The 13,326-nt window shown below is 36.3% G+C and overlaps 1 protein-coding gene across 1 annotated transcript; it reads left to right on the top strand.

Moving 5' to 3' along the window:
• The first annotated feature begins 2,383 nt into the window (after positions 1–2,383).
• On the top strand, positions 2,384–8,159 carry LOC123534650 (carbohydrate sulfotransferase 11-like). The gene is made up of 3 exons (XM_045316985.2): positions 2,384–2,585; positions 3,822–3,883; positions 6,527–8,159. Exons 1-3 carry the CDS (start codon positions 2,495–2,497, stop codon positions 7,748–7,750), a joined length of 1,377 nt encoding a protein of 458 aa, XP_045172920.2. The 5' UTR covers positions 2,384–2,494; the 3' UTR covers positions 7,751–8,159.
• Positions 8,160–13,326: the final 5,167 nt, after the last annotated feature.

The following is a 13,326-nucleotide window of genomic DNA, read 5'->3' as shown; positions in this document are numbered from 1 at the left end:
ATATACATTTAAAGTACTTTTAGTTCAAATTGCTCCAATCCGACATAGACTGGAGTCTGTTATTTATACCAGCGCTCAAACTCTACATTGAGAGTCACAGCTGTTTCTAATCCCGTACCGTACTCGTACCGTACATTCGTAAACTATAGGTTTTGTAAAAAAAAAAAGGGCGGAAACTTTCATCGTTCTATGCCATCAAAATGCTTCAGAAACACCTTAAAATCCGCTTATTAAGAAATCTGTCGTTTGATAATTTTATATATCATAAGTCATTTGCTTAAACACTGAATGAGTATTTCGTACCAACCTGTGTTGTATAAATGCCCGCCACATCCCACCTCGTTGTAATTTGATTTATTAATAAGCGAAATCTAATATGGTGACCTATCAATTTTCTTTTTGTTTTAGATTAGGTAGACCTAACCAAAGGTGTGTGCAGAGTTTGATTAAATTCTATTATGTTAAACCCGATAAAATAGCAGAAGTACCTACTTAAAATTGACAAAAATATGCAAAAATAGCCCTTGGGTCTGCTGAGCAAGTATTCCTTTCTTTACAAAATCATGTGCTTTTGATTTCTCTGAGCATGTTTCAAATAGATATATTGTTTTCCGTTATAAAAATGCTTAGATAATCAAATTTATGCTGTAGTATGCCTAGTATTTTTATTTCATTTTTCAATACATCATAACATGATCTTTTAATACAAAACATTTCATCAAAATCTATTATTGAGAAAAAAATTACGAAACTGTAGCGAGCGTCCTTAATCCAATACGACTTATAAAACCAAGCAAGCTTTATAATAAGGAAGCTAACTTTTAATTTGTATAGATGCTATTTACGATAGAAAATGGATTTGGTATCTTTTTGAAAAAGGGGTGAAATATCAAAAATGCTAAACCGATCTGGTTTGAAGACATGCACGTTCGTTTTCATCGGAATTATTGCTGTAATTTTAACATTATTATACACTAAAGGCAGTTGCGTACATATATATATATATAACTTCCCGCTTAACAATGTTTTGTAAAGGACATCTACTTTAACGGACCAATATCATGTTCGTCAGTGAAAGCAGGTGGTCTTGCTTGTATTTCTCTGCTTGGTAAACTGACTCTCATTTCCTGTATTTCTTCACGAAAAGCATTTCCTTAAAAAATTTAACTTCTCGCCTAGCAATTTTATTTTGAAGACAGCAACTTCTTGACCTGACCAACATTATGTGCGTCACTGAATACAATTTGTCTTGTATTTCTCTGCTTGATAAACTGATTTCTTTAAATATTTTCAGGTTTTGTAAGCAATTGTATGGATTTCTTGAGCACTATATGTTTATAAACGATTGAAATTAGATTAAAAGTGCGTTGATCAGTTAAAAGCAAAATATCTTAAGTTAGAGGTACTTTATCCGAATAAACAAGTCATGGTATCATTAGATACAGGATAAAGTATTTAATTTATTTCCGTTAATGTTGACTAACAATAAGTCTTGCCACGAGTTCCCTGACAAATATCCATGTATTTAATGTAATTCGAATAAATCTGCTATCTACATGGGTTCTTGAAAGTGACAGAACCTTACGCCACTACGATTTATAAACTCAAGCAAGCTTGATGATAAGGATGCCATTACATTGTAATTTAATATAAGGTCTACCATATCAATGTATTTATGTGTATTTTCGTAGCATACAGGAGCATGTTCATACAGAATATGTGTAACATGCTAATTTGTTTGTTTTGCGTTCTTTTTCATTGTGTTTGCAGATAATATATCGATTTAGCAGCTTTATATACTTTGCAATGTTTCGCTGATAAAATTAATGTCATTTAATTTGAATACTAGTATCAGGACATTAGGTAAATGTTGTAAACATGAATATATCTATGGAGTCATTGAAAAGTGATCTTAAGCCACTACGACTTATACAACCAAGCAAGCTTTATAATAAGAAAGCTAACTTTTAATTTCTATTGATGCTATTTACGATAGAAAATGTTATGGCATGCGAAATGCAAGCGAGATTTTTATTGATATCATTTCAAACAGTCACGATTCTGTCAAAAGTATTTGAAAACTTATAACTCTATCTGACAACAAAAAAAGGGGTGTAATATTTCAAATACATGTACTAGTAGTTTGAGACTATTATGAAATAGCAAGGTAAGTTATGAACTGGTAACGGTAACTTCTATTTTTAGATTAGAGAACATCGTAAATACAATCATCAGATGGTTTGGAGTGGTTTCTTCAGTTTCAAGTGGTAATTTAAGTATTTGCAGAATTACTCTCCTGTTTTTATGACATTTTGACAACTTCTTGACCCATCACGCGTAATCTATATAAATCACGTATTTCAGTTAGTATATTGTCGCCGCTCACACGATATTGATGCTTAATTTTTTTGTTTGACATGAAAATTGGATTACAATCTTGTAACATGACTTTTTGGATTTGGTATCTTTTTGAAAAAGGGGTGAAATATCAAAAATGCTAAACCGATCTGCTTTGAAGACATGCTCGTTCGTTTTCATCGGAATTAATGCTGTAATTTTAACATTATTTTGTGTTCTAGAACCAGGTTTGTACGTTTCATCTTAACATCAAAATGTTACTTAGCGTTTTGAACAATTTTGACGATATTAATAATAAATTCTTCTTTCTTTTCTGGTACTGAAATGGTGTCCAGTACAAACAGAATACATTATGAGTCATTCGGCATGCCGAGAAACTGAAATCACGAGGAAAACTGGATCATGTAAAATTAATAAATGTGGACGAGATTTTTTTTATTTTAGACGAAAAAAAAATCTCAAAAATCCATAAATACCCGTAGTGCAACCAGCGGTACAAATTTATTCTTATGATATTTTTGCACGGTGTCCTTATACTCACATTTAGTAGCTAAACATATGTTGAAAATGTAAAATGTTAAAAAAAATAGTTATCTAAGCATTGAGAGTTTAGTACAACCTTAAAAGTTTGCTGCCAGTCACTTGTAATTGTTGATTTCAGCAATACGGGCCTGGTTTTGGAAGAGAATTTATCATTAATTGTCTAACATTCTAAAAAACTTTTACATTATGAATTATCTTATTAGTTTATGAGCTTAGCCATCAAAGGCCTTTCCATTAGGAAAGCTGCTATATATATTAATTATCATCAAGGGAATAGTTCCAGCTTTCTAACACTTAAAGTGTTTGCTTTTGTTTTCGTTGGGGACACAGCTGAGGTCATTGTCATTCATATGAAGAACTTAAAGTTATTGCTTGTTCAAGTCAGTACCAACTCAATAGTAATCAGTTTCTCTTTTCTTAAAGCGAATCGTTATCATCGACTTATTTATTCTTGTCAAATGAAGGCGTATCTTGAAATAATTCTTTTGTTAAGGCACTACCAGGTGATAACATCGAACATTTTTCTGTTATCTAGGTAGAAAATAGCCACTAAAATTATGCAGGACAGGGTTTGATATAGGATCATGCGTGTAGCAAGATCAAACATTGCCACCGTTTTTTAACTGCATCCACGTCTGCCACCTACGTAGTCTTAAAGAATTAAATTCCTGATCAATTTACTTTTCCTTTAAGGAAAACTTCACCTTCAGGTAGGAAAAAATACCACATTATAAACTTAATGTTATAATGTTATAATTAATACAGATATCAGGCCTACATTCTTTCAAACTTTTGAATCAAACCATTTCTATCGAATAGTATCCTTAAAGGGGATATAGCTGAAGCGGCCTTGTACAGGCCTTGAACTTATGTCTAGTTTTTAAGATAAACAAACATTTTATGTATTTTACTTTTTTCAGGTGTAAATGTCAAGTGGTACCAGAGATGTACAACAGAACCGAGATTAAGCCATACCACTCTAGTAAGAAGTTTTTCTCCATTTTTTCAGTATAAATGAGAAAATAACAAACGTGGAAACCCACAGGTCGCCCGACACGGCAAAAATGAAAATGCTCCAGGCTCGGTTAAACATGGCAAAAACGAAAATGCTCCAGGCTCTGCAGGCTCGGTTAAACATGGCAAAAACGAAAATGCTCCAGGCTCTGCAGGCTCGGTTAAACATGGCAAACACGAAAATGCTCCAGGCTCTGCAGGCTCGGTTAAACATGACAAAAAATGCTACAGGCGCTGCAGGCTCGGTTAAACTTGGCAAACACGAAAATGCTCCAGGCTCTGCAGGCTCGGTTAAACATGGCAAAAACGAAAATGCTCCAGGCTCTGCAGGCTCGGTTAAACATGGCAAAAAGGAAAATGCTCCAGGCTCTGCAGGCTCGTTAAACATGGCAAAAATGAAAATGCTCCAGGCTCTGCAGGCTCGCTTAAACACGACAAAAACGAAAAAGCTCCAGGCTTGCAGGCTCGGTAAAACATGACAAAAACGAAAATGCTCCATGCTCTGCATGCTCGGTTAAACATGGCAAAAACGAAAATGCTCCAGGCTCTGCAGGCTCGGTTAAACATGGCAAAAACGAAAATGCTCCAGGCTCTGCAGGTTCTGCAGGCTCGGTTAAACATGGCAAACAGGAAAATGCTCCAGGCTCTGCAGGCTCGGTTAAACATGGCAAAAACGAAAATGCTCCAGGCTCTGCAGGCTCGGTTAAACATGACAAAAACGAAACTGCCCCAGGCTCTGCAGGCTCGGTTAAACATGGCAAAAACGTAAATACTCCAGGCTCTGCAGGCTCGCTTAAACATGACAAAAACGAAAATGCTCCAGGCTTGCAGGCTCGGTTAAACATGACAAAAACGAAAATGCTCCATGCTCTGCATGCTCGGTTAAACATGGCAAAAACGAAAATGCTCCAGGCTCTGCAGGCTCGGTTAAACATGGCAAAAACGAAAATGCTCCAGGCTCTGCAGGCTCGGTTAAACATGGCAAACACGAAAATGCTTCAGGCTCTGCAGGCTCGGTTAAACATGGCAAAAACGAAAATGCTCCAGGCTCTGCAGGCTCGGTTAAACATGGCAAAAACGAAACTGCCCCAGGCTCTGCAGGCTCGGTTAAACATGGCAAAAACGTAAATACTCCAGGCTCTGCAGGCTCGGTTAAACATGGCAAAAACGAAAATGCTACAGGCGCTGCAGGCTCGGTTAAACATGACAAAAACGAAAATGCTACAGGCGCTGCAGGCTCGGTTAAACATGACAAAAATGAAAATGCTCCAGGCTCGGTTAAGCACGGCAAAAACGAAAATGCTCCAGGCTCTGCAGGCTCGGTTAAACATGACAAAAATGAAAATGCTGCAGGCTCGGTTAAACACGGCAAAACTGAAAATGCTGCAGGCTCGGTTAAACGTGACAAAAATGAAAATCCTGCCGGCCTCGGTTATACACGGCAAAAATGAAAATTCTGCAGACTCGGTTAAACATGACAAAAATGAAAATGCTGCAAGCCCGGTTAAAGACGGCAAAACTGAAAATGCTGCAGACTCAGTTAAATATGACAAAAATGAAAATGCTGCAGGGTCGGTTAAAGACGGCAAAACTGAAAATGCTGCAGGCTCGGTTAAATATGACAAAAATGAAAATGCTGCAGGCTCGGTTAAAGACGGCAAAAATGAAAATGCTGCAGACTCGGTTAAATATGACAAAAATGAAAATGCTGCAGGGTCGGTTAAAGACGGCGAAAATAAAAATGCTGCAGGCTATATTAACACGACAAAACTGAAAATGCTGCAGGCTTGGTTAAACATGACAAAACTGAAAATGCTGCAGGCTCGGTTAAACACGACGAAATATAAAAATGTTGCCTTAGTTGAGCCTGTTCATGGACGGTAGTGGAAATGCATCCTACCGGCCGCCCTCGGGTTGAGCAGAACTCAAAGTTATACATGATACAAGAACAGAAATATAAATTAGATACATCCGTAGATGTGTTCATACGGTGGTTTACATAGAACCTTATATAGTACTCAGGACGCGACTTATGGTGCCCTAATTTGAAATAGTCACTATTCTAAAATACCTATAAGGATGACCTATTTACACATTAACTGTCATTTTCAACTTTGGAAAAGTTTCCATATTACCTGAAACAAAGTAAATTTCCGTGTCAGTCTGACAGGACAAAGAATAGTATGCTTCAATTATATTCTCCTTTTGTCAACTATACAACAATACAAACTACAATGAGGAAGAGAATTTTCTTGAAATCCTATCTCTAAAAATGAAATATCGCTGCAAATTCTTTTTGTCACTCGTTTTCGTGACCTGTAAATTTCAGTCTTTTCATTTAATTTCTTCAAATATAAAAACTTTTGTAGGACATTGTAGAACACTATATTAAAATACAATTACAACAGACATATTTATTGATTTATCTTGATGTTCCGACTGATGTTCTAATTTCCATTGTTTTGGGTAATTGTAGCTAAATAAGTCAGTATTTTATTAATACAGAAATCTAAAAAGCAACGAGTAAATTCAAATTTACAAATTTTACATGCTATATATTAAGAGAGAGTATATAAATGATATGATTATTTAAAGTATACATTTTTTTCAGAACCCTGGAAAATTCAGTGAAAGAAAACTGCAGAAAAGCTCTATACAGACAGTACTGGGAAGTGTGGAGCATGAAAATAATTCAAAAATTTGGTTCAAGCAAATAAATAAAATTCAACAAGAAGCTAAAATGCACAGCGCCGCTGAGGCTATGAAAACCAGAGTACAGGTGGTACAAGACAAATGTGAAAACCACTTGAAAAATCTTTCTTCTTTTGGGATCAAAGGTTCCATTTATTCCATTCCAGAGAAAATAAATTATTGTGAAACTCCTAAAGTCGGATGTACATTTTGGAAGTCCGTGTTGCGATTTCTGGCAAGAGATTATCCAATAGGAAGACAGGTCCAAAAACCGTCCGATATTGACCGAATGTATGTTCATTTTGGTCCGTGGAAAAATATTAAGCGATATGGGAATAATGCTATAAAAAGAGGAGTTTTGACGACGGGATACAACCTTATGTTTGTTCGCGAACCTTATTCAAGACTATGGTCGGGTTACCTAGACAAATTTTATTTACCTGATTACTGGCAAAGTGGCGGACCAAAATTCAGACATATAAGCAAAAAAGGTTGTATTCAGAACATTTCATTCGAAGAATTTTTAACTTTTATAGCAGAAAATCCTGCTACATTGAATATTCACTGGACTCCATTTTACCGGTTGTGTAACCCATGTCACGTGAAATATGATGCCATTGGTAAAATGGAGACATTCAGTAAAGACAGTAAATTTATTCTTAACAAGCTAGGACATGACATGTTAGTAGATGATAAACAGAACAGTTCGAAATCCAGAGCGAAGGAAGAAATTCGTACGCTTTCTAAATACAATTTCAGCTTCAAAAACAACAGTTGTTTCTTCCACAAATTGATTGCAAAAAGGTTGTGGTCGGTCTTTCAGATGAATGGCTATATTCAAAAGAATATACCCTTTCCGCTTGAAATGTTTAGCGATAAGAATTTTTATTTAGGCTCGGATAATACAACCTCGGTGTTTATAAAGTACGCTTTTAAGGCATTAGACAGTCAGACAGTTTCAGATCATGACCTGAAAGAGCAAAAACATCAATACATGATAGATGGATACAGGACAATACCAATGTCGCTTCTGAACCAAATTCGGAAACTGTTCCAGACCGACTTTGAATTATTCGGCTATGATGCAGAGCCTGCTGAGATATTTTCGCGTCCGTTTGTGCAACAATACATGATAACAGAATAGCAGTTGGTTTTGTCAATAAAATACAACACAAGAGGGCCAAATGGTGGTTTTTACAAGATTTTAAAGTTTTCCCTGTAGAAGTCTATATAAACCATATGACCCCCCAGGGCGGACCCATATTAGACGCCAGAGGGATAATTTGAACAATCTTGGTAAAAGACTACTATACGAAGCTACATACCAAATATCAAAGCCCTAGGCCATGTGGTTTTGTACAAAGCTTTCCCTATATAACTCTATATTAACAATGTGACCCCTAGGGCGGTACACCACATTTTAACCCTACTGATATAATTTGTATACTCCTAGTAGAGGCCCACTAGATGATGCTACATTTATACAGTATATTGACTCTGATATCACCCAAGGGAGTTCAAGTTGTTTTGTTTTGTTTTTTTTTTGTTTTTTTTGGGGGGGGGTTGTTGTTGCTTTTGTTGTTTTTTTGTTTTTTTTGTTTTTCTTTAAAGATTTTTATTGTTAAAGTTAATGGCTATTTGGTCTGTTTGTCACAAATTTTATACCAAATATCATTGCCACTACAATCTCTAGTAGCCATAAATCAATAAATCAATTATGCCAAGAGTCGTGACAAGTGTTTTTATTTTGCACAAGAACAAATAGTAGACTGATAAGCATGAGTTATGATACATATTCAAATGATAATGTTTTTCGTTGACACGTGACTAAGTTCGATCTGCCCAATATAAAAAAAACGTTTTTTATTTCACATTCAGTAGACAATAGGCCCATGTGAGCATACAAATATGTACAGGAAGAGCAATAACCCGGCCTGTACACAATGGAATTGAGAATAACATTTGATTTTAAAACTGAGAATTACACTGGTCATTAAATAAAAACAGCCATTGTACATTCGAATCCAAAACTTCATTGGACATTGGAATCGAGAACGACATTCAAACCTAGAAAGATACAGGGCATTGGAATATCGGGAATGAAACTGGACATTCAAAACTAGAACGAAACAGGAAGTAGAAACAAGAACGACATCGGACATTGTGGTTCTGCTTTGAAAGTCCAATGTCGTTCTCGATTGGAATATCCAATGTCGTTTTATATACAAAAGTCAGATTTCTTTCTTTTAGAATGTCCAACGTCATTTTGGGTTCGAATGTCCAATGTCGTTCTTGTTGCGAAAGATCTATCTCAAACTAGGCTTGAATGTCCAGTGTCATTCTTATTTCGAATGACCTATCTCGTTCTGGGTTTGAATGTCCAACGTCGTTCACGATTCAAACGCTCAACGTCGTTTTCGATTCGAATATCCATTGTCTTTCTGGAGGTCAAATGTCGTTCTGGTTCCGAATATTAAATATCGTATCGTGTTTTGAAGTCTAGTGTCGTTTTTCAGATAGTTCAATGTCGTTTTCGGTTCCAGTTATCCATTGTTATTCGGAATCCAAATGTCCAGTTTCATTCTTTGTGTTAATGTCCAATGTCATTCTTATTTTAAAAGTCTGTCAGGATACTAGATATATGACGTAGGTGAGTGCCTGCGCCTTTAGTATCTTGAACAAAAAATAGGTCCGATCGCTAAGGTGACTATGTTGTAGACTAGCTGACAAACAATGTAGAATGTCCTATGTTAAAACTTAGAGTTGTTGAGACCATATATCTCATATATATGTTTTCTCTGGCTACCTTGCCTAAATGATTCGTGTACCAATGATTCGTAAGCTAGATAATTTCAGGTATTAGGCAAATCACTCAATGTTTCAAACTATCAACCTTCAACTAATGGTAATCAGCTCAACCCACTATAGGCTGGAGATACTATACTTGACTGTTTTTTTGTTTTTGTTTTTTTTTTTGTTGAAGTTCCCGTCAGACAATGTCTTTGAATCAACAACATATAGTCCTATCGCATAACTGTTCAGCCTAAGTCCTCTTAATTGAAGCAGCATTCAACTATCATCCCCGATACCTTAGCTGTACTTCGCCAATAACGCTGAACCTCGTCTATAAGATGGAACTCTTCTACTGTCTCAGTAGATTACCAACCTGAGCTTCCCGATGCTAAGCCTATATTTGATATCGTCTATAGCATTCAACTACCATTAAGGTAAATCTCTAATGCGCTGGTCCTATAGCTCGAAACGTTGTTACAATTCTGCAACTTTTCTTTAGTCTATGAACGTCAAACGTCTTCTTTTAATAATTTATCCTCCCTGACAGCGTAGTTGCAAACACTTTCTCATCAAGGTACTGGGATATATTATCAGTTGTGTCTACATCAATAGCTGGATACAGAATAGAACTTGTTTTTGATTGTTCTAATTTCGTACAAAGTATTTTACAACGAGCACTTGCTCTAACAAATATTTGGTTCCCTTTTACTATTGTATATAACATAATATGTTATGCTGGGGTCCAGTTATCACCATAATTAATCCAAATCAGCCATAAATGACCCAAATTCTATCATTTACAACAAATCAGCTATAGTTATAGTAATGGTAGAATGAAAAAGGAGTCAAGCAGTATTTGTGCTTACTTGTTACGTTAGCAATATATCAAATATACAAATATTTCTGACAAATAGCCCCCTCCTCAAAAAATACTCTTAGTTTGGCATTAACATGAAGAATAATTTGCAAGCAAACTCTCTTTTTCTTTTTACTATTTCTTAATTTTTACAAATCGTGTGCCACAACCATCAACAACAAACATTCAGTCATTTTCTGCTTAAATTATTATCAAAGATCAAAAGCCCTAAAAGACTCAAAAGTAAAGTCTATGATTTTAAAAATAATCATACAATGTTCATCTCTAAAACTTTCTATTTTTCTATCATCATGAATGTTCTTCATTTGTTTCTCTCACCACAAGAGTACTTGTCATCTTTTTTGTTGACATAATATTTTTTATCACCGAAACCTCCTTTAATATTATAACTCCTGTCAGCTCTACATAAGAATCCTTTTCCGAGATAATGTCTCATGTCATTTTGTCTCCATGACTTTTTATTCTCAGATTTATTTGAGCCACGATCTTTATAAATCTTGTCATCTCGTCTGTTAATATCTCTATCTATACCATTTCTGTTATGACAACGTGGTCCTCTGTGCTTTGGTTCCATCCTCTATTATTATAATTGCGTGACTCTGGTCTGACATCAGATTGCAACTAGTTTTCGTCTGTTCTATCTGGATGTCTATTCTTGCGAACCATCTCTACCGTTATTGCTTTTTTGTCAAGTCAGTCTTATCTTTCTGACATACAGCACATGACGCAACACCTTTTACTTCTTTGATATACCAGCAGAAAACTGTTGTATTCTAAACTTCTCTTTAGCTGATTTCCCTGACTTTGACTTATGGGCTAAGTGTATAACACTTTTCCTGACCTGCGTTGGGACTATAGTTTGTCTAATGACTCTGCCCTTGTTCTCCTCAAATGTTCTATATAACACTTTTTTCCTCACTTCATACCGAAACTTGAAACCACTTTTCGTTTTCAGTTTCGATCTATCTGAAGTATAAGTCCAAAGTTTCTTTAACATATCTTTCTGAGCATTGTTTATTTGCTCAACATTAAATGATTGCTCTTTGGCTTTGCAAACCTCAGATGGTTCCGTAGCTTCTATATTTATTGCATGCTGGGTTTTCGTCTTCCCAGTTGCAGCAAACGTCTTCGCCGGTTGAGGACTGTCTTTCATCTCGGGTTTTCCAGTTTATGACAGGTTTATCTGAAACTCCTTTTATATTTCCGATTATCAAATCGCGTATCATATTTGGCACAACCACTGCCTCAATTTCATCTGTAAAATATGGTGTATCAACCTGTATATTTGCTGCAGGAATTGTCCTTGTACGTCCATCAATCGCAATTATAAGGTACCTCTTATCCATCATTTGATTCTCTGATACGAGGTATCTACTGACAGCTGCCAAATCACACCCTGTATCTCTCAAAGCCTGTACTTCTTTATCACCTATATCTTTTTTCTTCAAGACTATGTTCCTTTCACCGGTTGCTAAATCGATGGTACAGGTGCTTGCTATGACAGAATTGATTTTCAATGTGTTAACATAAGCCGTCCATCTTCTATGCAGTCTTTTAACTGTTCGTCATCTAAAGCTACTGCAATTCCTGAGGCCGACACTTTCCTGTCATCAGACTAGATGTGTTTCTGCTCTTGATCATTCTTTCTCCAGTCTTTGGGTGTTGAATCTTGCGTTCCACGCCTTTCCTTCTCTTTATCGTAATTGAACCCTTTTCTAGACAAAGTAGCACCGCTTTTTTTTCTCCTGGATAGGTCTCTGCATTCTTTTGCTATATGGTCTTCCTTATTACACATGAAACATGTAGGGCTTTGAAAAGCTGGACTTTTTCTTTGTGTTGGATGAGGCACTGGCTGAATCTCGGTCGAAAGTTGTGGCTGCCTGCTTGTTGCATGACAAATTACTTAGAGCTATCATGAGCTTCAACATATTGTTCTGCCAACTATGTAATCTCAGCTCTCGACTTTGCAACTCTTTCCTTTAAGAACAAAGCAATGTCTGTGGAACAAATTTAGATGAACTGTTCTCTAATCATAAGATCTTTCAACATTTCAAACGTATTGTCAAGCTCTCCTGTCTCTGTCAATTGACTGAAATATCTGTCTAACCTTGCCATCAATTGAAAAACAGTTTCACCTCGCTCTGGCTTGTATTCCATGAACTTCAATCTGAAACAATCCTCTGTTAACTGAAAACGCTTCAGAACTGCTTTCTTTAATGCAGGATAGTCATTGGCTTGGTCTGGAGGCATGCTTGTATATACGTCTATGCATTTTCTTGTCAATAATGAACTGAGGCTCACAACCATGTCTCTTCTTTCCATCTCTGGCTTTTTGTAAACCACTCAAATCGTTCGAAATATGCATCCATATCATCCTTACTTTACTCAAACTTCGGGCATCTCGGCCGTAGTGTTTTACTACTCAGGTGCTCTGTGCTTTTGTCACCTCCCAAAGCTCCGACAAATGCCTTTATCCTTAGCATTTCCAACTCATTCTCTTTCACAATCCGTTCTTTCTCTAAACGTTCCTTCTCAAAGAATCTTTTCTTTTCTGTCTGTTGTTATTCATAATGCCATAACTTCTCGACCTATTTAAGCTCGAAAAGTCGTTTCTTTTCAGTTTCTTGAACCTCAAACATACGCTTGTCTTCATTTTGTCATAGCATCCACTCCTCACGTTCAGTATACTCCTTCTCTTTCCTATCCACAAATTCTTTGAGCTTTGAATCTGACAAACCAATGCGTTCACCCATCGCTATCCATTTGTCGTAGTTCATCTTGAAACCTTAACCTGGAACTAAATCTAAAACTCAACTATATGTAGCTCAGGATACCTTCAGTCACAACGCCTTCTGGTACACCAACAGAACATAAAAAACACTAGTCTCCGTACCGCCTTGGATATAGATCCCGGACGAGCCCCCAACATTTCAGGATACGAGTTATTGAAGTAGATATGTGCATACGTCTTTAGTATCTTAAACAATGAAATGGGTCCAATCGCTAAGATGACTATGCCGGAAAATTTAAAAATTCATAGAAACGCTTTG

This window comes from Mercenaria mercenaria, chromosome 12 (assembly GCF_021730395.1).
Source record: "Mercenaria mercenaria strain notata chromosome 12, MADL_Memer_1, whole genome shotgun sequence".
Taxonomy (NCBI): domain Eukaryota; kingdom Metazoa; phylum Mollusca; class Bivalvia; order Venerida; family Veneridae; genus Mercenaria; species Mercenaria mercenaria.
This window is presented reverse-complemented; position numbering and strand designations above follow the sequence as displayed.

What these genes read in the sequence shown, in the direction of transcription:
- LOC123534650 (XM_045316985.2), top strand. Translation starts at nt 2,495, where the DNA reads ATGCTAAACCGATCTGCTTTGAAGACATGCTCGTTCGTTTTCATCGGA. An exon ending in ATTTTGTGTTCTAGAACCAG is followed by an intron (nt 2,586 to 3,821) that starts GTTTGTACGTTT and finishes TACTTTTTTCAG; the next exon opens with GTGTAAATGTCAAGTGGTAC. An exon ending in GATTAAGCCATACCACTCTA is followed by an intron (nt 3,884 to 6,526) that starts GTAAGAAGTTTT and finishes CATTTTTTTCAG; the next exon opens with AACCCTGGAAAATTCAGTGA.